The 24,426-nt window shown below is 38.0% G+C and overlaps 1 protein-coding gene across 3 annotated transcripts in view; it reads left to right on the top strand.

Annotated features, from left to right (window-relative positions):
- UGP2 (UDP-glucose pyrophosphorylase 2) overlaps positions 1 to 24,426 on the top strand; it is a 55,047-nt gene that overhangs the window by 14,889 nt on the left and 15,732 nt on the right. For 2 of the 3 annotated variants that reach the window (XM_057558195.1, XM_057558193.1), the window contains exons 3-5: positions 222 to 243; positions 1,339 to 1,466; positions 2,310 to 2,417. In XM_057558195.1, the coding sequence (XP_057414178.1) occupies positions 222 to 243; positions 1,339 to 1,466; positions 2,310 to 2,417 (258 nt within the window). The remainder of the gene's footprint in view (positions 1 to 221; positions 244 to 1,338; positions 1,467 to 2,309; positions 2,418 to 24,426) is intronic. The other variant, XM_057558194.1, reaches the window with a different exon arrangement.

Genomic DNA, 24,426 nt, shown 5'->3' with positions numbered 1-24,426 from the left:
TTGGAAATTGTGTATGTACTTTTTTTTTTGAAGAGCTATGATAAATATCTCATTTGTTAACATTTTTCGGTGTTTGGGAAAGGCTGTCTACATTAAATTACCTCAGGAATTACATATTTACTAATTTTTAATAGTAATTTACTAATTTCTGCTCTCAAAACTATCTTTAAAATATTGATTATGTTGCCTTTAATTCTGTCTTTATGCTTCCTTCTGCCCAGATAATAAATGAAGGAATTTATGGTATGTGGGAGTGTTTTTAGCTATATTGAAATATGGTTTTGCTAAATTAACCAACATTTGTAGAACTAACTAGCTATCAAAAGAAATGTTTGAACATAAGCTTCAAAAATACATTTATAAAATAAGATTGAGTTAGGTATTGAGGATAAGGGGGGGTGAACAATAATCCCGATTGTTCCTTATTTTATAAGAAGTAGACAGGATAATTTCTGTCTAGATAATGAAGTATATGAAACAACCTTGTTGGCATTTTTCTCCTAAGGTACTTGGGCCTGGGATGTTTTCTTTTTCTGCGTTTTTCTTTGTTTGTTTTCATCTAACGGGCATTTCTGTCACCTTTAGTGAGATCCATCTGTCACAGAGGTGCCCAGCTATGCCAGAAGTCCTGATATTCTTGTCCAACACACATGAGCATTGAAAAGTTTGGCTGAAATTAGGAACCAGAAACAGGGAGGCAGCCCTGTGCCCTTCTCCTTTTAAAATGAAAATTTTGATGCCAGGAAAGTAGAGGCACTTTGGAATAGCCAGTATCTCTGAAGGGGTTCTTCTTTAGGGAGGAATATGAACTAGAGTGGCTCCCCTTCTAAAATGGAAAGGATTCCTTAAATTTTTCATCTGTCCTGGAGGAGGAAGGAGTTAGTTTGGCTTCAATTGCCAAACCCTTCAGTTCTCTTATGAGGCAGCAGTTCCATAAGGACAGGTTCTATAAAATATGCCCTTATTAATGTTATTCCAGGTGTTCTCATTTTTTTCCAGCTTTTACAGCTAGGACGGAAACATCAGCGGAGATGGAACTATATGCTCAAATGAAGATTAATCCTTTTACTTCCACCTGCTTCATCTCCCCAAAAGTGTTTAGTATTTTAGATACACCAGTAAAGCATATAGATGTACCAAACAGTCAAATTTGAGTGCATATGATTATTGAGTCATAACTAGTTGACAATGCTAAAATCCTCCTGGAGGTTGATGGGACCAGAAGATTGAGCCCTTTTCATTTGCTGGCACACCAGAAATAAATTGGTTGTGGTTTACCAGCTGTTTTGAATGGTTGTCTGAGTTCTCAGTCTGTGGTTTTTATATTTTTGTGTTAAGATCTCAGCAAAGCAATGTCTCAAGATGGCGCTTCTCAGTTCCAAGAAGTCATTCGACAAGAACTAGAATTATCTGTGAAGAAGGAACTAGAAAAGATACTCACCACAGCACCACCACATGAGTTTGAAGTAAGGACCCTATACTGTTTTTGCTTTCATCCATCTACATACTGAGTTGCTATTGCTGCTACTGATCATCTAGCCTGAAATAAGCACAAGATGTAGTGATATATTTAAAAAATAAGGATTGCTCAATAATTAAGGATTTTCAATATTTGCCCATTATAAAACCATTGTCTTTTTTATTTTTTAAATTCTGGTAAGTTTCTAAAGTTTGAAAGAGAACAAAATTACAATTTATGTGATCTGTGTTTTGGTATCATTGGATGGAAAAATGGATACCATTGTTCAGTTAAAATTGTGAGAAGTTAATTGATCAACCTTATATCCTGCATGCCTTTTCCAAAGAGTCAGTTCTAACAGAACTGTGCTACTCTGACAGCTATGATAGAGGTTTCCCAGAATAGGCAGGTGTTTACTTTTCTACTTATAAATTAATAGATTATCCTTTTCATTTTCAAATTTCAATTTATACTTAATGTTTTGAGGTTAGCTGTTTTTTGCTCCTTCTTGTTCTTTTGGTGAAGATTAATTGTCACTTAAAAGAAGTAGAGAAATACATTGGTGAGTAAATGTAGAGAACCAGTTGGAATTCCCACAGGCCAAATGGTGTTCAGATTACATGATACGGGTGGGAGATGGGGAGATTACTTGTATTCCTTTAAGTGTGGTTCCTATTAGCTTTTTTTCCTCTTTAGTTTTAAATTGGGGTGTAAAAAAAGTCTCTGCTGTACTCCATGTTTTAAAGGTATAAGAATTTCACTGAAAGGTATTTTAAATGTACAATATATGTCTGTTTTTATTAAATATTAAGCATTCTGCTAGTTATAACAACAACTTCTATTCTCATAGCACACTAAAAAAGACCTTGATGGATTTCGGAAGCTATTTCATAGATTTTTGCAAGAAAAGGGACCTTCTGTGGATTGGGGAAAAATCCAGAGACCTCCAGAAGATTCGGTAAGTTCTGGATAAAATGTAGGAAAATTTAAGGTAATTTCAGACACTGGTTTAACTTTTGGGGGTGGGATACTATAGGGTACCTGTAGGAACCATCAATTCAGACATTGAAACTACAGAGATAGCCTGCTACTACTTTCCTTTCTTTTGGACCCATCTATCCAGTCCTGCAGAGCACTTATGAAAGTCTAATCTCCCTATAACACTACCTCATAACTTAACATCCTTGAATATGAGGCAGTTCTTTTGTTCAAACACATGGTAAGAGCTTCATTATGTTTTCTTCCTTCTATCTCCAAACCATCTGATTTCTCATTGCCTATAGGGTCATGTACAGTCATTGTCAGCTACTTAAAGCTCTCCCTATGCTTTCAACCCATCTTTCTAGCTGTATTTCCCTTGCCTGCCTTTCTTGAACCAACCCAGCATTCCCTTCACATGCATAGTATTTCCCTGCTTCTAGACTTCTGTGTATGTTGTTTCCTTGGAATGCTATGGGCTCTTCACCTATCAAAATCCTGCTCATTCTTTGAGGCTCAGTCTAAATGCCTCCACCTCTGTTGTCAGCTCCTAGCAGAAAGCTGCACTGAAGAGGTGTAATGTGGTAGTATCGGAGGTTCAAATCCTAGCTCTACTGCTTTTGAGCTTTGTGTAAAATGAGAATGATACCAAGTGCTTTCTGTACTTCACAGGGTTATGAGACTCTCTTAAGAAACATATGGAAACATGTTAAACCATGAAACATTTTGCAGATGTTCGTGGTTATTTCTATCATGCTGTGGTAGTAAGCCAGCCTAATTAGTAGCAGTTGTTTGTATGCATGTGTTGTCTTCTTACTAGTCTTTGAGACCAGGAGACCATGTATCCTGAGTTGAATGATTGATCTAAGTTAAGTGATTGTTTCAGGGACAGGTTTGGTTAACACAGTGACCTTTCTTTCCTTTCCTGTCAGCAGTTTTGACCACTGCTGCTTGTGGCATTTTTCACTGAAGGTAGAAAAGGCTTGATGGAGTGGAATAATTGTATGTAGATAGTTTATCTCTTATGTATCTGTAATCTTAAATAATCTAATATTGGTTTAAAAACAGGGCTGTTTTAAGCAGGAGTTTGGCAAACTACTGTCTGAGGGCTGCACCACTGCTTGTGTTTGTAAAGTTCTATTGGGACATAACTGCATGCATTCATTTGTATACCATATCTGGTGGCTTAAGCTAATGGAGTCCCTCGTATTTCTTCTAATGAGAAAATCTTAAATGTAGTTCCTGGTGAAGAGTACTTTTTTTCCTATATGTGAAAATTGTCTTTCAGTTATAAAACTTTTAAAAATTATAAATTACATGCTCATGGTAAAAAAAGAAAACAACAAAGAAAAAATAAATCCCACCTAAGCGTTCACCTTGAGGAGTCTCTCATTTTTGATGTTGAACTTAAAATTCCTCTTGTCTGTAGTGATTGCCAATTACAGTGTGCATATATATATATTTTTTTTTTCTTTAGGGTCTTCTATTTTAGTCTTTGATTCCCTTCACTCTAGTGATGTACTGTGATTTATTTTTCTGCTTTTAAGTGGTAGAATTAATCAGATTTTCTCCTGAAAAATTAATTTAGAGCAATCTTCTGGATAGGTATATAATTTTAAAAAGGAACTAGTTGTAAATTCAGTCAGATTAAAAAAAGAATGGGAGTAGGCCTAAAATTATAATAAAAAATTTATGCATTATGTATTTTCCCACTTTAAATACTTAATATTTTTGCTAGGAATTTATTCCTAGTTGAAATGACTTTACTTTTCTGATTAATGACAGACCTGGGAATAAAGGTGTGGTTTTCTTCTTAATTCTTGCAGACTTGGGAATTTTTTTCTCATTACACAAACTTAACCTTTTGATGATAGAGCCTACCTTGAAGGAAGGCACAAAAATTTATTACTTTCAGTATATTTTATGATTCAGGATTCTGCTTTGCCAATGGAGAAATCTGCCTTTGTGTATTTTGAGAGAAGATTATGATACATAGTAGGGTTTCTTGGCGTGGGGATTGGAGTGGGGGGGAGGAAGCAAGTAGAGGGATCAGAACCACCTAGGGATTTTTCCATTTCAGCGCCACCATTCCAAACAAGGTCTTGACAAGTCCTTTCAGGAGGCTATGCCCCTGCAGTGAGCTGTAGTTACTGATAGGAATGCTGAATTGATATAGAAAAAAAAAAGAGAAAGATATAGAATATAGAATTCTGGATGTAATATGATTTTATGAAGTCTTTTCTCTTTCTGTTTATAAAAATGTAAGTCTCCATTAAAAATATGTCTTTATTTTATTTTATTATTATTATTATTTTTTTATTTATGGCTGTGTTGGGTCTTCGTTTCTTTGCGAGGGCTTTCTCTAGTTGCGGCAAGTGGGGGCCACTCTTCATCGCAACCACTGCGCCACCAGGGAAGCCCTATGTCTTTATTTTAAAGCCTAGGTTGTGAGTATCTTTTAAAAAATGTTCTTATAATCTGATGTGCCCTTAATGTTGAGGGTTTTGAAATGCAGAGGGAAAAAATAAGTTTGCTCTTTTAACTATGTTATGAGCTTCTTGAGGGCACAAATGTGTCATATATACTCTGTATGTTAACTATTAGCTTTGGCAAGTAGTTCTGAGAATACAAATTATAGGTTAACATTCATTCACCTTGCTTCACCTACACTCCTCCGGCTCCCTCCCTCTCCCCCCGACCCCCAGGCTTTTTACTCTCTGGTCATAGAGGTTATATAGAGGTCAGTTTTCCTTTCAAAACATAACATTATTTAGTGAACATAGGTTTTGTTGGTTTTTTTTAAGCATTTTTAAAAATTTATTTATTTAATTTTGGCTGCGTTGGGTCTTCATTGCTGCGTGCTGGCTTTCTCTAGTTGTGGCAACTGGGGGCTACTCTTCGTTGCAGTGTGCGGGTTTGTCATTGCGGTGGCTTCTCTTGTTGCGGAGCATGGGCTCTAGGTGCGCAGGCTTTAGTAGTTGTGGCACGCGGCTCAGTAGTTGTGGCTCGAGGGCTCTAGAGCACAGGCTCAGTAGTTGTGGCACATGGGCTTAGTTGCTCTGCGGCATGTGGGATCTTCCCAGACCAGGGCTCGAACCCATGTCTCCTGCATTGGCAGGCGGATTCTTAACCACTGCGCCACCAGGGAAGCCTGGACATAGGTTTTTATTTTTTATTTCATTTTTTATTTTTTTATAAATATACCCCTTTTTAATTTTTTATTTATTGATTGATTTTTTCTTTTTTTGGCTGTGTTGGGTCTTTGTTTCTGTGCGAGGGCTTTCTCTAGTTGCAGCAAGCGGGGGGCCACTCTTCATCGCGGTGCGCGGGCCTCTCTTGTTGTGGAGCACAGGCTCCAGACGCGCAGGCTCAGTAGTTGTGGCTCACGGGCCCAGTTGCTCTGCGGCATGTGGGATCTTCCCAGACCAGGCCTCGAACCCGTGTCCCCTGCATTGGCAGGCAGATTCTCAACCACTGCGCCACCAGGGAAGCCCAGGTTTTTATTTTCTAAATGCAGGTGATACTGTACCCTCTTAACTAAAAAGAAATTATTGTCGGAGAATAGCCATTTAGAGTGACATTTCTCATGTCATCCTTGCATATAAACGTTGTTATAACAGAGGATCTATATTTTTGTGTAGGAGTTGGCCACATTGTTTTGTAAATAAAGTTTTATCAGAACATAACCACACTTACTCATTTACATATTGTCTATAGCTGTTACAATGCTGTGATACTACAATGACAGAGTTGAATAGTTGTGATGAAGACCATACGGCTTACAAAACCCAAAATACTTCCTTTCTGGACCTTTATGGAAAAAGCTTGTTGACCCCATTTTAGTGTATTTATTTTTAGAAGATCTTCAGTAGTTTACTTCTTTGGTCCCCAGAAAACTGACCTCAAATGCCTTTTTCAATTCAGATGATTACATTTTAGGTAAAACTATTTTTTCGTAAATACTAGATTGGAGGATATACTTATAGAGAGACATTGAAATTTTATGTTGTCAAGTTTTACTTACTCATTCTTGCCTACTGTGTTGAATACTTCATTTTAGCTCTGTCAGTGAGCACATATATATATATTTTTTATTGAGGTATAATTAACATGCAACATTTTATTACTTTCAGATGTATAACATAGTGATTTAATTTAACATCTGTATGCATTGCTAAATGATCACCACTGTAAGTCTAGTTACCATCTGTCACCATACAGAGTTAATACAATGTTATTGACTGTACTCTCCATGTTTTACTTTACATCCCCATGACTTATTTATTTTATAACTGAAAGTTTGTGCTTCTGGATCCCTGTCACTCATTTCATTTCCTCCTCCCCTTTGGCAACCACCAGTCTGTTCTCTGACATACATGTTTTTTTTTGAAAAGCCTATTGAGCCCATATTTTATTGAATTATGCTTAGAAGAAGAACGCAGTTTATGGAGTTATGCCATGGATAATGCTCTGCCCCCATTTTGTGAGTGTTAATCTTGATTATTACATTCATTTAGTTATCTTGATATTTAGTTACTTAAGGAAAGTTTTTAAAAAAATGTATTAAGGTTAATGTTTTCGACTAGCAAGGAGGGACCAGTCAGCATGTACAGCTTCATTGGACCATTTAGTTGCTTTCTAGAGAGGCCGTAAGAGTGTCTTGTTCCTCACCAAGCTTAATGTTTGAGCTTAAGTGTTGAGGATGGAGAGGGATGGGAAATAGATAAAAGAGATGGGAAGATACAGAGCCTACTCAAGAAGGTACTGGGACTGATAGGTTCTTTTGAGCCCTAACTTAAAACCTGTTATCACCTGGCTGGCCATGACCTCTGGTGACAATAAAGTACATTATCATTTATATGAAAAATATTCTCTAAAGAAGACTTTTTCATTTAGATAGGAACACAAAGTCCCTGGTTGATTTATGATTGTCATTGTTCTTGTTTTAAAGTCCTCAAAAGGGTGAGGGTGTATTTGTGAATGGGGAGGAGTTATATAGGGTCAACTCTTTTTGTTTGTTTGATTGAGACAGAGAATTGGCATGAAAAATATCGTATCAATGTGGTATTTAGCTTCAACAGATTTTTTTTGTTTTGCTCCACAAAATAACTGAGAGCTTTTCTTACTCTTAGTCTTATCAGTGTAAAAACATTAAAACGTGTTTAAATATAATAATAAAGCATTCTGAGAAAGTTACAGTGTACGTGTACAGAGTGAAAATACAGATTTTTTAAATTTGTCTTTTGGAAGGTGAATCATAATATATTGTGCAGCTAATGTTTGCACATCTTTTTTGAAAAACTTACTGGAGACAGTTTGGCCAAGGATCTACCGTGATATGACACAGGATGGTTTGCTTTGAGCATGGTGAAGATTTCCCAACTGTAGTCAGCAGCTAATGGCAAAGCCATTAGAGACTTGTTTTGCGTGTGTGTAGAGATAGTATTAGATCCTGTAAAGAAGATGTGGTACATATATACAATGGAATATTACTCAGCCATAAAAGGAATGAAATCGGGTCATTTGTAGAGATATGGATGGACCTAGAGACTGTCATACAGAGTGAAGTAAGTCAGAAAGAGAAAAACAAATATCGTATATTAACACATATATGTGGAATCTAGAAAAATGGTACAGATGAACTGGTTTGCAAGGCAGAAATAGAGACACAGATGTAGAGAATAAATGTATGGACACCCAGGGGGGAAAGCAGGGTGGGGGGTGATGGTGGTGGTGGGATGAATTGGGAGATTGGGATTGACATATATACCCTGATATGTATAAAATGGATAACTAATAAGAACCTGCTGTATAAAAAATAAAATTAAATTTAAAAAAAATTTAAAAAAAAAAGATAACATTAGATCCTGAATGTAGAAGTATTCCACAAAAAGGAAATAGGTAGTAGCATTTAAGGAAATGGTCCTGGGGACATGGGTGGATACCAGAGAGCCTCATCTTTTCCTTGAAGTAAAATTTTTTTTTTGTTTTAAATAAATGTATTTATTTATTTTTGGCTGCGTTGGGTCCTCGTTTCTGTGCGAGGGCTTTCTCCAGTTGCGGCGAGCAGGGGCCACTCTTCATCGCGGTGCACAGGCCTTTCACTGTCGCGGCCTCTCCCGTTGCGGAGCGCAGGCTCTGGACACGCAGGCTCAGTAGTTGTGGCTCACGGGCCTAGCCGCTCTGTGGCATGTGGGATCTTCCCGGACCGGGGCACGAACCCGTGTCCCCTGCATTGGCAGGCGGATTCCTAACCACTGCGCCACCAGGGAAGCCCCTAAGTAAAATTTTAAAATGGTAATATACAGAATTACTAATCTAATCAAAAATACTAATACTAATTTAGCAAATATTGCTAAAACTCATTCCCTACCTTTTGATTCCATGATGAATTGAACAGTCTTTAATTTTCTCCAGGACTACCTTCCTTCACATGCTTTTATATACAGAAAACTTATTTCAGGAAGGGGATGTGACTAAGGGGGCTGACCACAGGCCTATGAGTCTTACTTCTGTTCTGGTTACTTATTTATTATTTTACTTTAGAAATAGTAATAATAAATATGTGGCCACTTTAACATCAATCCCATGGTTGACTCTGAGAGACTCTAGGTAATAGTGTTAGACCAGGGTCTCTAACCACTCCCCCTGTGTCTAGAGTTGGGGATGGTCCAATCCCACAGAATCGAGTTCCTTGGGAAAATTATAGCATGGATATAGGTAGTAGTACCACTCCTCTGAACATTACCATTCCCCTCTCCCCAACCCCCATCATACAGAGAACCTTTTTGGACCTTGGCTCATGTGTTGCAAGGCCTAATATAGATCAATTTATTATTATACTCTCCAAGTGTATATTTTATGTAGGCATTTTGTGTCTTATAATCAGATGAGAAAAATACATCTGTGAAGTTCTCCTATCCCACATCTTCATCTGTGGTACAACTGTGAGGGAATTTCCATTATTTTTATTTAATACAGGACAACCCTGAACCTGCAAGATTGGTACTGGGAGAATTTTTTTTAAAAAAAAGAATGGGTGGCCCATACCTACCTCTAATCCTTTCTGCCCTGTAATCCCTTGGGGACATTTTACTAATTCCTTTTCCTTATTCTAGATCAGATGTGGACAACTGACCCTCTGCTTATCCCATTGTATAGCCAAGATGAAACTGGAGTAAGTTTACACTAGGCATCTGAACACAGGAAGTCTCTGCAAGGATTGTAGGCCCTAGATAGATTTTTTGAATTTATAGGTAAAACTGTATAAATGTACATTTTTTCAGAGTGGACAGAAGTACTGTTTTAGAATATCATTCAAGAAACGTTTATTGGGTGCTTCCTCTCTGTCAGGAACTAGCTGCATGCTGGGACTACAAAAAAATAAGTCTTGGTCCTTCTTCAGCATTTTGGCCTTGAGTTTTAGAGGAAATGGATCCAGAAACAGCTACCTATGAAATAGTGTGAGAAGCAATCCATAGGGTGGATGCTGTGGAAGCATCTAACTGGCATGAGGGCTCAGGAAAGACTTCCTGGCATTAAGATAGACTCTTGGGGTAACCTTGAGGCAAGACTTCTCTGAGGAAGGGAGGAAAATCAAAGAGAAGAAAGCTTTGAACATAATAGGAGTCTAGAAATAAACAGGTTTATAGCATTTAGCTTGTTCTCTGGTTGTGGAACGTATGGTAGATGTGTCTGCTTCTCCATGTCTAGAGCCAGAAGAAAGGCCCTGAGAGAGCCGGATGCTGAGTCTCTTTGCCTGACATTGCAGCTCCTGTTGCTGGCTGAAAACCTCAGCCACTGGGTTACACGGGAGGAATGTCAGAAACTACAGTTTCCATTTAAGAGAGACACTAATGGTGGAAGATGGGAACAGAATTTAAAAACCATGCTTCATTATATGCCTCAAACAGTTTGCTTAGATTTTTCAACAGTGTAAAACATCAGCCCAAATAGTTAAAAGATGCTATTCTTAAAAGCAAAAATAAACAAATGGGACCTAGTTAAACTTAAGAGCTTTTGCACAGCAAAGGAAACCATCAACAAAACAAAAAGACAACCTACAGAATGGGAGAAAATAGTTGCAAACAGTGTGACTGACAAGGGATTAATCTCCAAAATATACAAACAGCTCATATGGCTCTATATCAAAAAAACAAACAACCCAATCAAAAAATGAGCAGAAGACCTAAAGAGACATTTCTCCAAAGAAGACATACAGATAACCAACAGGCACATGAAAAGATGCTCAACATTGCTAATTATTAGAGAAATGTAAATCAAAACTACATTGAGGTATAACCTCACTCTGGTCAGAATGACCATCATCAAAAAGTCTACAAATAAGAAATGCTGGAGAGGGTGTAAAGAAAGGGAACCCTCCTACACTGTTGGTAGGAATGTAATTCGGTGCAGCTGCTATGGAAAACAGCATGGAGTTTCCTTAAAAAACTAAAAATAGAGTTACCATATGATCCAGCAGTCCCATTCCTGGACATATATCCAGAGAAAACTATAATTTGAAAAAATAACATGCACCCCAATGTTCATAGCAGCACTATTCACAATAGCCAAGACATGGAAACAGCCTAAGTGTCCATCGACAGAGGAATGGATACAGAAGATGTGGTGTTTATACACACACACACACACACACACGCACGCACGCACTGGAATATTACTCAGCCATAAAAAAGAATTAAATAATGCCATTTGCAGCAACAGGAATGGACCTAGAGATTATCATACTAAGCGAAGTAAGTCAGAGAAAGGCAGATATCATATGATATCACTTATATGTGGGATCTAAAAAAATACAAAGGCACTTATTTACGAAGCAGAAATAGATTCACAGACATAGAAAACAAACATGGTTACCAAAGGGGAAAAGATGGGAGGGAGGGATAAATTAGGAGTTTGGGATTAACAGATACACACTACTATATGTAAAATAGGTAAAAACAAAGTCCTGCTGTAATATCGCAGGGAACTATATTCAATACCTTGTAATAACCTTTAATGGAAAAGAATCTGAAAAAGTGCATGTGTGTATATATATATGTGTGTGTGTGTGTGTGTGTGTGTATATATATATATATATATATATATATATGATTGAGTCACTTTGCCGTATACCTGAAACCAACACAACATTGTAAGTCAACTATACTTCAATTAAAAAAAATAAGTTCAAGGTAAAAAAAGATGCTTATTCTTGTTTTTGTTTCTTCACTTGTGATAAACTTTATAAGGTTAATCAGCATTTTAGCTGTTAATAGCTTTTTTTTAATGTTAGGTTGATTAAGGTATAATTTACATACAGTAAAATTTATTCTTTTTAATGTAAGTTTTCTGAGTTCAGAAACGCATACAGCCGTGTAACTACCATCATAATCAAGATATAGAACTTTTCCATTATCCCCAACAGTTCCCTTGTGCAGCTTTAAAACATGTTTCCTCTTAAACACTTGTAGGGCTTGATTCCCACTTTACTTCTTTCCTTAAACACACAAGCTAAGCAAATACGTATCTTTCTAAAGTATTGCCTTTTCCTTCATTCAGAGTTCTCCAAAGAAGAGGTCAGCCTAGCCTCCACCCTCAGTTTTTTTTTTTTTTAACATCTTTATTGGAGTATAATTGCTTTACAATGTTATGTTAGTTTCTGCTGTATAATAAAGTGAATCAGCTATATGTATACATATATCCCCATATCTCCTCCTCAGTTTTATATCAGTTTTATATCTGGCCTTTCTTTTAACCTTTGTTTTCCTCCACCTGCTCTTTAATCTGCTGTAAAACTTTTTTTTAATAGCCTCTGGCCTTTCCCCCCTGCCCCACCTTCATTTCTCCAGGGCTGCTCCAACAGTGTGAATTATATAATTAAACTAACAATGTACACTGCTTTAATCACTTTAATCACACTGCTATTTAGTACCTTAGAGTTTAAAGCTAGTATGCAGCATAAATAGGATTTGATGTTAGAGGCTTCAGTGTTATTTTTTAGGAAATTTAGGATTGTCAGTTATTTTGAAGCATCTTTTGTCCACAGTTAGACTAACAGGAGGGTTGACTTATAGGGGAAATGTATGGTTATTTTAGTGAAGAGCTAGTCCTAGTCACATAAGCAGATTGGCTTTTGGACTTCCCATATCTTCTGTTAGAATTCCTTTACAACTCTCTGGTCATCTCCCTTTGTCCTTTCTAATCCATACTGAAGTGGAATGTTTGAAAACTACCACCCTAGCTGATAAGGATATGGGCCAAATGTCTCACAAGGTTGACTAATTTTATGATTTTAGCTCACTTCTATAAAAGGGTTATGAACATATACCTGTTTGTAGTATTTGAATTTTTTTTACCATCTATATATATTACTTTAACAGTTAAAAAAATATCTAAAAGTCTTTGAACTTCCTAGAGTATCTATAAAAAAAAATCTCAATTATAGTAAGGGTTAGGGAGCAGTTGGCACTTCTCTTCAGTTACCTCCTACCTTGTAGGATCATTTGCCATCTGTAATCACTCTGTTTCTTGTTTTTGTCATTTAGGTTTTCTGTCAGTTCTCTTACTGTCATCTCTTCTCTAGTTTATCAGGTTTAAAGTATACAGTTGTAATAAGACTATTATGATTTTAAATCTCTTCAGCATTTTGGAAGTCGCTACAATTTTTTTCTTTATTTTATTATTATTATTATTTTTTGGCTGCATTTGGTCTTAGTTGCAGGATCTTTGTTGAGGCATGCGGGCTCTTCGTTGTGGTGCGCAGGCTTCTCTCTAGTTGTGGCGTGCCGGTTTTCTCTCTCTAGTTGTGATGTGCAGGCTCCAGAGCGCGTGGGCTCTGTAGGTTGTGGCACGTGGGCTCCAGGGCTTGTGGGCTCTGTAGTTTGTGGCGCACAGGCTCTCTCCTTGAGGCGCACAAGCTCAGTAGTTGTGGCGCAAGGGCTTAGTTGCCCCACAGCACGTGGGATCTTAGTTCCCTGACCAGGGGTCGAACCCGCGTCCCCTGCATTGGAAGGCAGATTCTTTACCACTGGACCACCCAGAAAGTCCCGGAAGTTACTACACGTTTCAGTGGGAGGGCAGTAAGTATGGGACTTTGAGAGGCAAAAATATTAAGGGTAAGAAACAAAATGCTATAGGTAGGTAAACACATGAGAATTGAATAAGTTAACAAGTTACGATATGTGTTTAAATAAGCTTTAAATTTTAGAATAGTTTGATTTTTAGAAAAGTTGCAGAGATTCACTGTGTTTTTAACTAGAAACATTATCAAGCTATCTAAACTGATTTTTGTTACCCGTATTCATTTTTAAACTTCCTGCTGAGTCAAAGGAAGCACAAAATAATTGCTAAAAATGCTTATGGAATGTTTCTTCCATGCTCAGAAAAATAAATAAAAGATAGCTGAGAAGAATCATAGAAATGCCAGAGGGGTACCTATGACTAGACTAAATATGGAAAAAGGCAGAAGTAAGCCATTAAACAAAGATTTCTTTTTATAGAAAGGCTTGTGAAAGACAAGTGTCTTCATTGTATATAGTCCTAAAGCCCTTGGGAGATTGGAAAGTTTTCTGTTATTTCAAAAGAGCATGAAACAAACACTATTCCAAATTTTTTGTTTTTTAATGAAGCAAAGCATTAAAGATTTTTCATTTAAAAATTTCATAAAAACCTGTGTATGCGCAGCTCTGTATTCTGTAGTTAATGCTTATTTTCAATGTTGGGGTGCTTATGTCAGATGTACTGAATCCTTTGTGACCTCATTTAGTATTCACAACAGACCTAGAAGATAGATGCTATTATTATGCTCATTTTAAAAAGAGGAAACTGAAGTTCAGAGTTAGTAAGTCGTCTAAAAGGAAGAGGGCTTCCCTGGTGGCGCAGTGGTTGAGAATCTGCCTGCTAATGCAGGGGACACGGGTTCGAGCCCTGGTCTGGGAAGATCCCACATGCCGCGGAGCAGCTGGGCCCGTGAGCCACAACTACTGAGCCTGCGCGTCTGGAGCCTGTGCCCCGCAACGGGAGGGGCCGCGATAGTGAAAGGCCCGCGCACCGCGATGAAGAGCGGTCCCTGCACCGCGATGAAGAGCGGTCCCCGCACCGCGATGAAGAGTGGCCCCCACTTGCCGTAGCCGGAGAAAGCCCTCGCACGAACCGAAGACCCAACACAGCCAAAAATAAATAAATAAATAAATAAATAAAGTAGCTAAAAGGAAGAGCCCTGGTATGAACCAGGTGGCAGGCTCCAAAGACCTGTTTCTTTCATATCCTTTAGTAACAGTAATGGAGCTCTTCAAGGAGTACAGCCTTATTTTCATCTCTAGTGCACAGAATGGGGCCTACTTTATGTGCTTATCAGCAACAGTAATAAGAGCAACAACAGCAGACATTTATTCTGCGCTGATGTGCCAAGCATGTTCTCAGCTTTCACATGCATTTCCTTACGTGATCCTCAGATGACTCTAGGAGCTCGCTGTTATCTCTGTTTCACAATTGAAAGCTCTGAGACTGAGTGGTTTACTTAACTATTAAGTAAGTGGCAGAACCAGAATTTAGGCCCAGATCTGCCTGAGCCCAGGCCCTTAACCACTCTGGTATCTTATAGAGCAATCACCAGTTGCCATCCATGTTTGAAAGGAACTTGAAAGCCTTTAAAGCGTGGCTTTTCCATCATTTCTCCACCTTTCCTTGAGTAGAACTGTTGAGTAGGCTCCACTCCTTCCCTTAGAGCTTCAGATATCCTCACTTGACTTTGAAGTTCTAACAGCAACACATTTAACAAATATTTATTAAATGGGTACTGTGGGGTAAGCATTTATCTAGGCATCGGAATACAAGTGAACAAGATAGACAAGGGACTAACACTCAGTGGAGCTTCATTCTGGTAGAAGAGAGAAAACATAAATGTGTAAAGAAATAAGATTATTTTAAAAGACTTATTTCCCATCGCTGCTGTGCTGGCCCAGGTTCACCTCAGCAGTCACATCTCTCTCCCTGGCTGAAGACAAGGGTCTCCTTTACTCATTACTTTTACTCTACAAATTTATCAAATATCCACTATTTTAATTATTGGGAATGCAAAAATAAAGACAGTCACTTCTCTTAAACACCTTACAACTTAGAGCAATGCTTCCCAACCTTTCCCATGTAATGACATACACAGAAAATGAATGGGGTAAATAAAGGAGGCTGTTTAAAGCTGGGAGGAGGGCTTTGGCTGCCTCAGGGTCTGTGTAGCTGCCTGGAGGGCTAAAGGAATCAACAACACAGGCATGCAATAGCAAACCAATTTTGAATTTTTGGTTTAGTGGGGAGCTGTTTACACAAAGTTACATTTATAGTACAATGGGATAATAGCTATGAAGGTAGTTTCAGAAACAGTTCACTAACGCACTTCCCTCCTAGAGTGATTAACTGGTGTTCTCTGTTTTCTTTGAATGCTTGGGTCTACTCTTAATCATCCTAAGTTCTTCTCTTACTAAGTGGAGTGGTTTGTTCACCAAAACTTAATAGTGTTTGTTCCCAAACCTGTTCATACTAGTTATAGTTTTGTAATGACATAATGAAATTAAATTTTATGAATGAAATGGGCTTAAAAAATTTATTTCCATGAAAATTGAGTTGAACGCTTTGAGAAAGTTGGATAAAGATGAGTAGCCAAAAAGAAACAAGGTATTGTTAAATTAGGTGAGGGCGAGATAAGTGTGAATCTTCTGCATGCACATTGTTTCACAGTTGACTAAGATCTTGGTCCACTTTGAAGAAACGAAACTGGAAATCACAGATGGTATCTTATTGGTGTGGTTTACATAAGTTGACAGAGCTCTGGTCAGCAGATCCATACCATACCAAAGGAAAAGATCTCTGTGAACGATTGTACTATTATTTGTAAAAAGTTGAAATAGTTTAGGTATCTAAAACTCTTTCATTGTTCTGTGTTTGAACTTGTTTTTTAAATCTACTATCTACCTATCTAGAACGTTTTAGATAAGTGGGTTTCTGGTACATGTAGCAACTGTAGCAGGGAAAGAGCAGTTGGGGAGTTGGAAAGTCCTAAGCAAGTTAGGGATGAAGAGGTGACATTAGAACTGAATCTAGACAAGGTAAGTAGGGACCATGTCTGCAGTTCATTGTTGATTCGGAGGGATCCATTTGGCTGAACTAAGAAGATGCTGGAAAATATAGGAGATGAGAGGTTATATAGCAGGCTTTATATAGCAGGCTGGTTGGAATGTGTTTTTAGGAGGTAAGTGAGGAGTGGCTCTCTCACTCTGAATTACATAGGAAATTCCGATTTCTTACAGTTCTTGGTTCCCACTGAAGAAATGGCTACTTTTAATTTTTCCTGTTTTGTTTTTCTTTTTTCAACACCCTTTATCAGGGCTAGCTGACTTCCTTGCAGCTTAGCTTCTATACATTAATGATGTATATTGAGCAATTTTTTATAGTTTAAAATCTCTAATCTCATGATATTGAGCTATAATATTCTTAATCATATACTTACTCAACAGGTATGTGAGAAATTACCCCATGCTCAGTGTCAATCATTAATATATTCCACCATTACAAAACCACCTCCCTATGTATACTGAATTCATTCTGCCTTCAGTGTACTTAACAGTTTTTTTTTCCAGTTTACCTGTAATAGCAGTGAGATCAAGAATACAGACTCCAGAGTTTTAAATCCCAGCTTCATTACTTCTTAGCCACGTAACATTCAGCAGGTTATTTAACTGCTTTAAGCCCAGTCTCCTCACTCATTAAAAGTAGACATAATAAAAGTAAGATTTTAATGAGTATTATTGAGAATGCATGTAAAGCACTTACTATGTGCCAGGCACTCTGATAAAGACTCAGTAAATGTTTACTATTGTTGTTATACATTCAACAAATATTTACTAAGTACCTCTTAGATGTCAGGTGCTATCCTGGACACAGTAAAAACAACAGAATTGTATTAAGGTTACAGATGGTATTTTTTTTTAAGTTCTGTAACTTTTCTTATTTAAATATTCTTTGTCTTTGGTTATGAATATGTATTTGTTATCAGTATATTTAATTTGATATCTATTTCATTTATGATCATGAATACTTTAAATCTTTCTACGTGTCTTATTTTTTGCAAAATATTCCATCAAGTAGGTGAGCCATGATTTACATCCCTGTAATTCCCTTGTATCAAATGTGTTGGTAGTTTGCAATTTTTGTTTTAATAGATACAGCTCATCTATCTCTAATGATTTTTCCTGATTGCAGAGATAAATTTTAGAAAATTCTTTAACTTTCTGGATTACAGGAAGTCTGTGCTCCTTAATAGCTGTAAGGCCAGTGGGGATAAACAACATAATGTTCTCCGTTACGAAAATGATTAGCTGTACTATTCTGTTTTATGAGTTTTATTGAAGATCCATGTAGTGAAAGCCCCAGGGTGGTATATGTAGATTGTCTTTAACCAGCAACTCCATCCATGTTTATAGATTTTTTATCTACTAAACTCAAGATAGATGTGAAGGCTTGGCCTTGTTTCAGAGGACTATCGTAGCTATTAGAAGAATTGGGCACCCATTCTCATTTTGTGTGGACATTTAGGTATTTAAATGATTTGTGTGTTCATTGTGGGGTGTAAGGTTTAGTGAGCAGGGGAAGTTTTGCAGAGCGTTCTTGGCATTGGACTGTTAAAGCTTAGGTGAAATTGTAGGAAGGTTGGTGAATGATCATTATAAGATTCTTTGATCATCTATCATTGGGCGTGGCATAAGTTGGGAATTCAAATGTTTTTTCTTAATTTTTTGATGGTAGGAAATAAGATAATGAATCTAACTCATCACTTGAAGGAAATATAGTAGTAAAAACAGTTGACAGAAGTGTGAGAGTTGGGAGTTTGTACAAGTGTATCAGTGTGTGTTACTTCTGGAAAGTCTCCTGTAGTTGGGCATGTAGGTTGACTCTTACTTTTTTCCTATTATAAAAACCCTGTAATGAATATACTTATATATAAATCCTTGCATCTCAGAATTATTTCTAAGAAATATTCAGAAATGGTGTGTTCGGAGGATATAAAGTTTTTAAAGTTTCTTATTAGACATTTCAAATTGCTTTCCAGAAAGTATACCAGTTTGCTCTCCTATTCACATTAATTTATTGGATCAACAGCTATATTTTGAGTGCCAACTGTATATTAGTAGAGAACCATACTGATAAAGCCCTACCCTCATCTAGTTTTTAGTTTATAATCTAGTGGAGGCATGGACAATAAAAGATATGTAATGTAATTTCAAGTAGTGATAAGTGACATGAAAAAAACAAAGGTAAGGATATAGGGAATGAGGGAGTAGAGGTAATATTCTAGAGAGGGTAGGCAGAGAAAGGAAAGGCCTCTCTGAATTAGCATTGAGTAGAGACCTACAGTCTATTTTATTGTAGTCTTGCTACATTTATCAAAGCATTGAGTACTATTGTTTTAAAAAATACTTGCCAGTTGAGATGAAAAATATTTTAAAATTTTTATTTGATTATTAGGTTGAATTTTTTCTTTGGCTTATTTGCGTTATGTTAGTTGTTTGTATTAATTTAATATGGAACCATCCTTTTATTTGTAATAATTGGTTGTTGGACTTTGAATTGCTATGATCCTTACCTTTATGTAACAAAAAGGCACAGTATTCAAGTTTGGCTCCCCTGAGAGGGCAATATGAGACTTAAGATGAAAATAAGTGATTTTTATGATTCTAGCTCCTGGTAATAGTTCTTTCTGAGATTTTTATTAAGGTCAACTTTAGTAACTGAGGTAGCAGATTGTAGTGAAGGATATTGTGCATGAGTTATTGGGTTGGTGCTGATGAGTGTAATTGTTTAGAAAGCAGTGTTGTTGCCAAGATTTCTGACTTTTTCTTTGAAAGGACCTGTTTACTTACTCCCTCTTACAAATTTTTGCTTTTGGACATGTGTGGACTCAGTGTATGAATAGGACAGTTGATTTCCTCTACCACTGGAAAACTTACCCTGTTTTCCTGTCTGTAAGGTCTAGTTGACATATAATTTAGAATAATTAAAATTAATTTAAAAAAAACCAAAGATGTGGAAGTTAATATCAATAGCTGGCAAAATTAAAATATGTACTTGATTTGATAGTTTGTCTTGTGTTCTTATAATTTCTTAAGTGAGAGAAGACAAAAGAACTTTCTTAGGAAATGTACTTTTCCAGGCTTAGCTTATAATGTTTAGTATGTGATCGTTCTGTTTGTTTCCTATCACAGAGGGATCATTTTATAATTACTACACTAATATGGCCTGTAAAAATGATTTTTTATGCAGCGCAAAGTCTTAGATTTAGGTTTTCTTTATCAGAATTGTATATAATGTTTGCTAATTCAGTACTTTTTTTTTAAATTTAAATAATGGTGTTTGTAATCAGGTTTCTAATTAGTGATGACACCACTTTTGTTTGAAACTTCGTATTTAATAAGACAAGAAATAAGTTCCAGAGAATGGATTTCATTTATTAACAGCTGTTTGTTCCATTCATTTATTCACTTATTTACTCAACAAATATGTGAGTGCCGCTAATGAGCATGACACATAATTAAAGGTGATAGATATGGTAGGGGGAGTACCATATGGCAGTTACTGCCTTCCTGGAGATATGGAGCACTGAACAGACAATTTGGAGACAGTCTAATAATTACTGATAGAAGCTGGTAGTACCTGAAGCAAGAAGTGGGGGCTTCGGCAGACTCCCTCCTGGTCGTATGAGTGTCACAAAAAGCGATTTTGCTCTGTGGTTCTCTGACACCTTGACAGGGTGTATATGTGTACCTGCACATATACACCCACACAAAAGACTAACTTTTTAAAAAATTCTTTTAATTGTGGTAAAATACACATAACATAAAATCTACCATCTTGACCATTTTTAAGTGTACACTTCAGTAGGGTTAAATATATTCCCATTGTTGTGCAACCAATCTCCAGAACTTTTTCATCTTGCAAAACCAAAACTCTATACCCATTAAACAACAACTCTCATTTCCCTCTCCCCCGAGCTCGTGGCAACCACCATTCTGGTTTCTGTCGCTATGAATTTGACTACTCTAGGTACCTCATATGAGTAGATAAAAGACTTTTTAATCTTAGGTTTTCCTTCTGTTGTTTTGAAAATTGCTGAGTTCTGCTACCAACTACACATCCTTGGTTTTGCTTTCTTGGATGAATATGCGGGGATACAAAAGCCTGGGGCATTGTTCTGTGGCAGCATTGTTGCCAGCAGGACCACAAGTTGACACGGCTTGAGGGAGCGCCTGCTCTCTGGCCATGCTGAGAAGTCATCAGGCAGCATGGAGCCAGGTTAGGACGAGCAAAGTTTGGAAAGGCAGAGATATTATCAAAACGTGGGTTTTTCTCACCACAGAAGACCGTCTTAAACCAGGGTTTGGCAGACCTTTCCTGTAAAGGGTCAGATGATGAATATTTTAGGCGTTGTAGGCGGTGTAGTCTCTGTCATGATCGCTGACCTCAGCCATGGTAGCATAAAAGCAGCCATAGATGATATGTAAATTAACGAGAGCGGCTGTGTTCCAGTAACACTCTGTGAAAACAGGTGGCAGGTCTGACTATCCCACAGGCTATAGTTTGTTGACCTCTGTCTTAAACTATCCTCAAGCTACACATAACTGGAGAGAGACGGGGTGGAACCCATACCTGGGAGATCACTGAGCTGGTTTGTGACTTGGAGCAGAGAGAGAGAAATACAGTTTTATCAGATTTTTTTGCCGTATTTTATCAAATTTGTGCCATCGATTATAAGTTGTACCTTTTATGTACAACTAAGAAAGAAAAAAAGTGCAACCAATTAATTTTCAGATCCCATTGGTTGTATGATGCATCCTGGTTTCAGACATGTTAAAGTGTGGGGTGGGGTGGAGAGTGTGTCTGGATCAGTGATGTAGTGATAGCATAGCCAGCACCTGTCTTCTTACTGTGGGCCACACATTTTGCTTAGCACTTCACACATATTGTCTCATTTATCCTCATAACAGATCAATGAAGTAGATGAAAAAGACTTTGAACAGAAAAATAATTTGCCATAATAAGCAGTGGAATCTAGGATCCAAACCCAGGCAGCCTGGCTTAAAGCCTGTGCTCTCAGCTACTTTACTATCCTGCCTCCTTCAGTTCTGGAGCATTCTTTTTATCAAATGATAAAATTCATGCTGGAATTGACGTAGTTTATTAAAATGATTTGAATCAGGTCATGGAGGAAACAGCAGCTACATCATTTCCCTTTAGCATGTCCTTGCAATTTCAGACATTTCTCAGGACAGCCAAAGTACTGGTTTTCATCCATTATATGCCTGCTGGTGCCCTCAAAGAGGAATTATTATTTATGAACCTCTTCTGGAAATATTTTTAAAATGATAAAGTTTCCAAGCCAAACAAAACTTGTGCTGGAAGAAAAGTCTTGGTGCTGTGTGCACAGTAGTATCTGTGATGCCAGCCAGCACTTCTGGTCCTGCTACTGCAGAGGAGAGTAAGCACCACATACACTGTAATTCATCCTCTTCTGCATCTGTGAGCGTTGCATCAAAGATGGTGCAATCCTGCATAAGTAAGGCAGACTTCGCCGAAGATGACCTTACTGACTTTTAAAGATACAGAAAATGTATGAGCCATTGAGTTCTCGAAGTTTTGGAGAATTCTGGTGTTCCTAGCACAAGCCTGCATTCAACTGACAGAGCAAGCTGTGAGAGCTTGCCTTGGAGGGAGTTGAGGTTTTTAGTACTCAGGATCATCAAATAGGAAAGTCAAAATTGAATGGCAGTTAAAGATGGCAGGCATCTCAAAGTCCATCTACAGTGTCAACTTCTAATTCAAGCCAAACAGAAGCCTTATTGAAATTCAGTTTGGAGAGTTAGTTTATTTTTTGCTTTATTTGCATATTAACTTTCACTGGGAAATAAACAGCGTCTCTTATAAAGATTATTTTTATATTCTGTGAATGAAATTTCCACAGTAGTGAAGTTTTGTTTTTTGGGGGGATGGCATTGCACTTTCCTGAAAGAGAGTCCATTAACGTCTGATTTTCACAAGTGACTGATAGCTCATAAAGCCTGAGAATCATTGCTCTGAACTGAGATGTGGAGGATGAAGAAAAGGCATTTGGTGAAGTGAGTTTGTATGAGGGGGAAAGTGCAGAGACTTGCAAGCAAGAGATGTGGCACGTTAGAGAGCCCAACGCTGCATGTCCCTGGAGAACAGTGTGTAGGGAGAGTAGGAGAACAGAGAGCAGAAGGAAAAAAGGGCCAAATCATTACGGACCTTGTATACCATGTCTTCTGTTTGGGATTCAATTCAGCTCCATTTAATAGTGAAACTCAAAATAATAAAGTGTAGAGAGACACAATCCAGAGCTAGTATGGCAACCTGGTGGTTATCAGGAACCTGCGCTTCTCTGTTTTGCCACTCTACTATTCTCAGCATATCTCCTTATGGTCCCCGGTGGCCACCTGAATGAACTCTAGTCATCGTGTCTTCGTTCCAAACAGCAGGAAGGGGGAAGAAGGGCACAACCCCTGCCCTTTCACAGAGACTTTCTGGAAATCTTTCAACTCACTTCCAGTTAATCACAGTGACCAGCACTTTGGCACAGATACCTGCAAGGGAAGCTGGAAATGTGGTCTTTTTTGGGGGATGGTGGTGTGCCCAGCTGACAAACAGGGTTCTGAAATGGAAGGGAAAAAATGATATTGGGGTAGACAGCTAATGATCTCTGCCATGCCATGTCATTGCTTTGCTTTGTGAATGACGTAATCAGGAGAGAAACATCTTCAAATTTTATTTTCTAGAAGATCACCACCTGCAAGTTAGAGGGTGGATTGGAGGGAGGTTAGGAGACCATAGAGACCACTGCAGTAACATAGATGAGAGGTGAGTGGGATGCCGACTGTGACAACAGAGACAGTTTCCTGAGGCTGACAGGGACTTGGTCATTGATCAGATGTGAGCAAGCTCTTGGCTTGGCAGTTGGGTGTGTCTTGGTGCCATAGAGACAGGAACAGATTGCTGGAAAGAGGAGGTCTACTGAGCAGGGGCTTGAAAAGGAACAGGAAGAAAGAGGAGGAAAATAGAATGCGGTGTTTCAGAAGTCAAGGACAATAGAGCATTTCAAGATCTAGGGAGTGGTCAATTGTGTCAAATGCAGCTGAGAGCACAGTTAGAGAAGTACTGATGTTATGGATAGGATTTAGCAATTAGAAGGATGTTGATGACCTTGGTAAGAGCAGTTCATTGAACTATGGAGAAAACCAGATTGCAGCAGGTGAGCGAGTGAAAGGGAGGTGAGGAAGTAGAGGTGAGTACAGCAACTTTTTCAAGAAGCTTTGCCTTTAAGAAGATGGAGAAAAAAGGGATGTGAGTATGGAAAGGGGTGAGTGAGTGTATGCATTGCTGTTTTCTTTGTTTTTTAGATGTCAAATATTTGAATTTGTTCATGCTGATGGAAAGGAATAGAGAGGGAGAGGTTGATGCTGGGACTGGGAGATTGATGAAACGGGGATCTTGAGATGGGCACTGGCAGAGAGATTGCCTTAGGGTGGGGGACAGGTCTTCCTGTGACGAGAAGGAAGGGGAAGCAGCAAAGGTGGAGATGCAGGGAGGTCCCGAGGATCTGATCTGGTGGCAGAAGGTCGAGGGCATTCCCATAGAGGATGGCTTTATTTGCTCTATGAATAGCAGTTGAGCGTATCTTGGTGGCCGAGGGGGTGTTGACAAGTGTGTTGGTGGAGCATGTGATAATGTACATGATATGCCAGCTTTTCCTGAATGAGAAAACAAATCTCTGGATTAGGTATGATTTTTCTGTCATTAAAGTAATTGCTAGGAGCTTTCAAATGACCCAGATTTTGGTCATTACATTTAGAAATGTGAAGTGAAGAGACAATGTGAGAAAGTACCTAGCACAGGCCTTGGTACACAAAGGCTGTGCAGTGAGGGTT

The sequence above is a fragment of the Balaenoptera acutorostrata genome, chromosome 12, assembly GCF_949987535.1.
Source record: "Balaenoptera acutorostrata chromosome 12, mBalAcu1.1, whole genome shotgun sequence".
In the NCBI taxonomy this organism is placed as follows: domain Eukaryota; kingdom Metazoa; phylum Chordata; class Mammalia; order Artiodactyla; family Balaenopteridae; genus Balaenoptera; species Balaenoptera acutorostrata.
The sequence above is the reverse complement of the archived record's forward strand: the minus strand, read 5'-3'. Positions and strand labels throughout refer to the sequence as shown.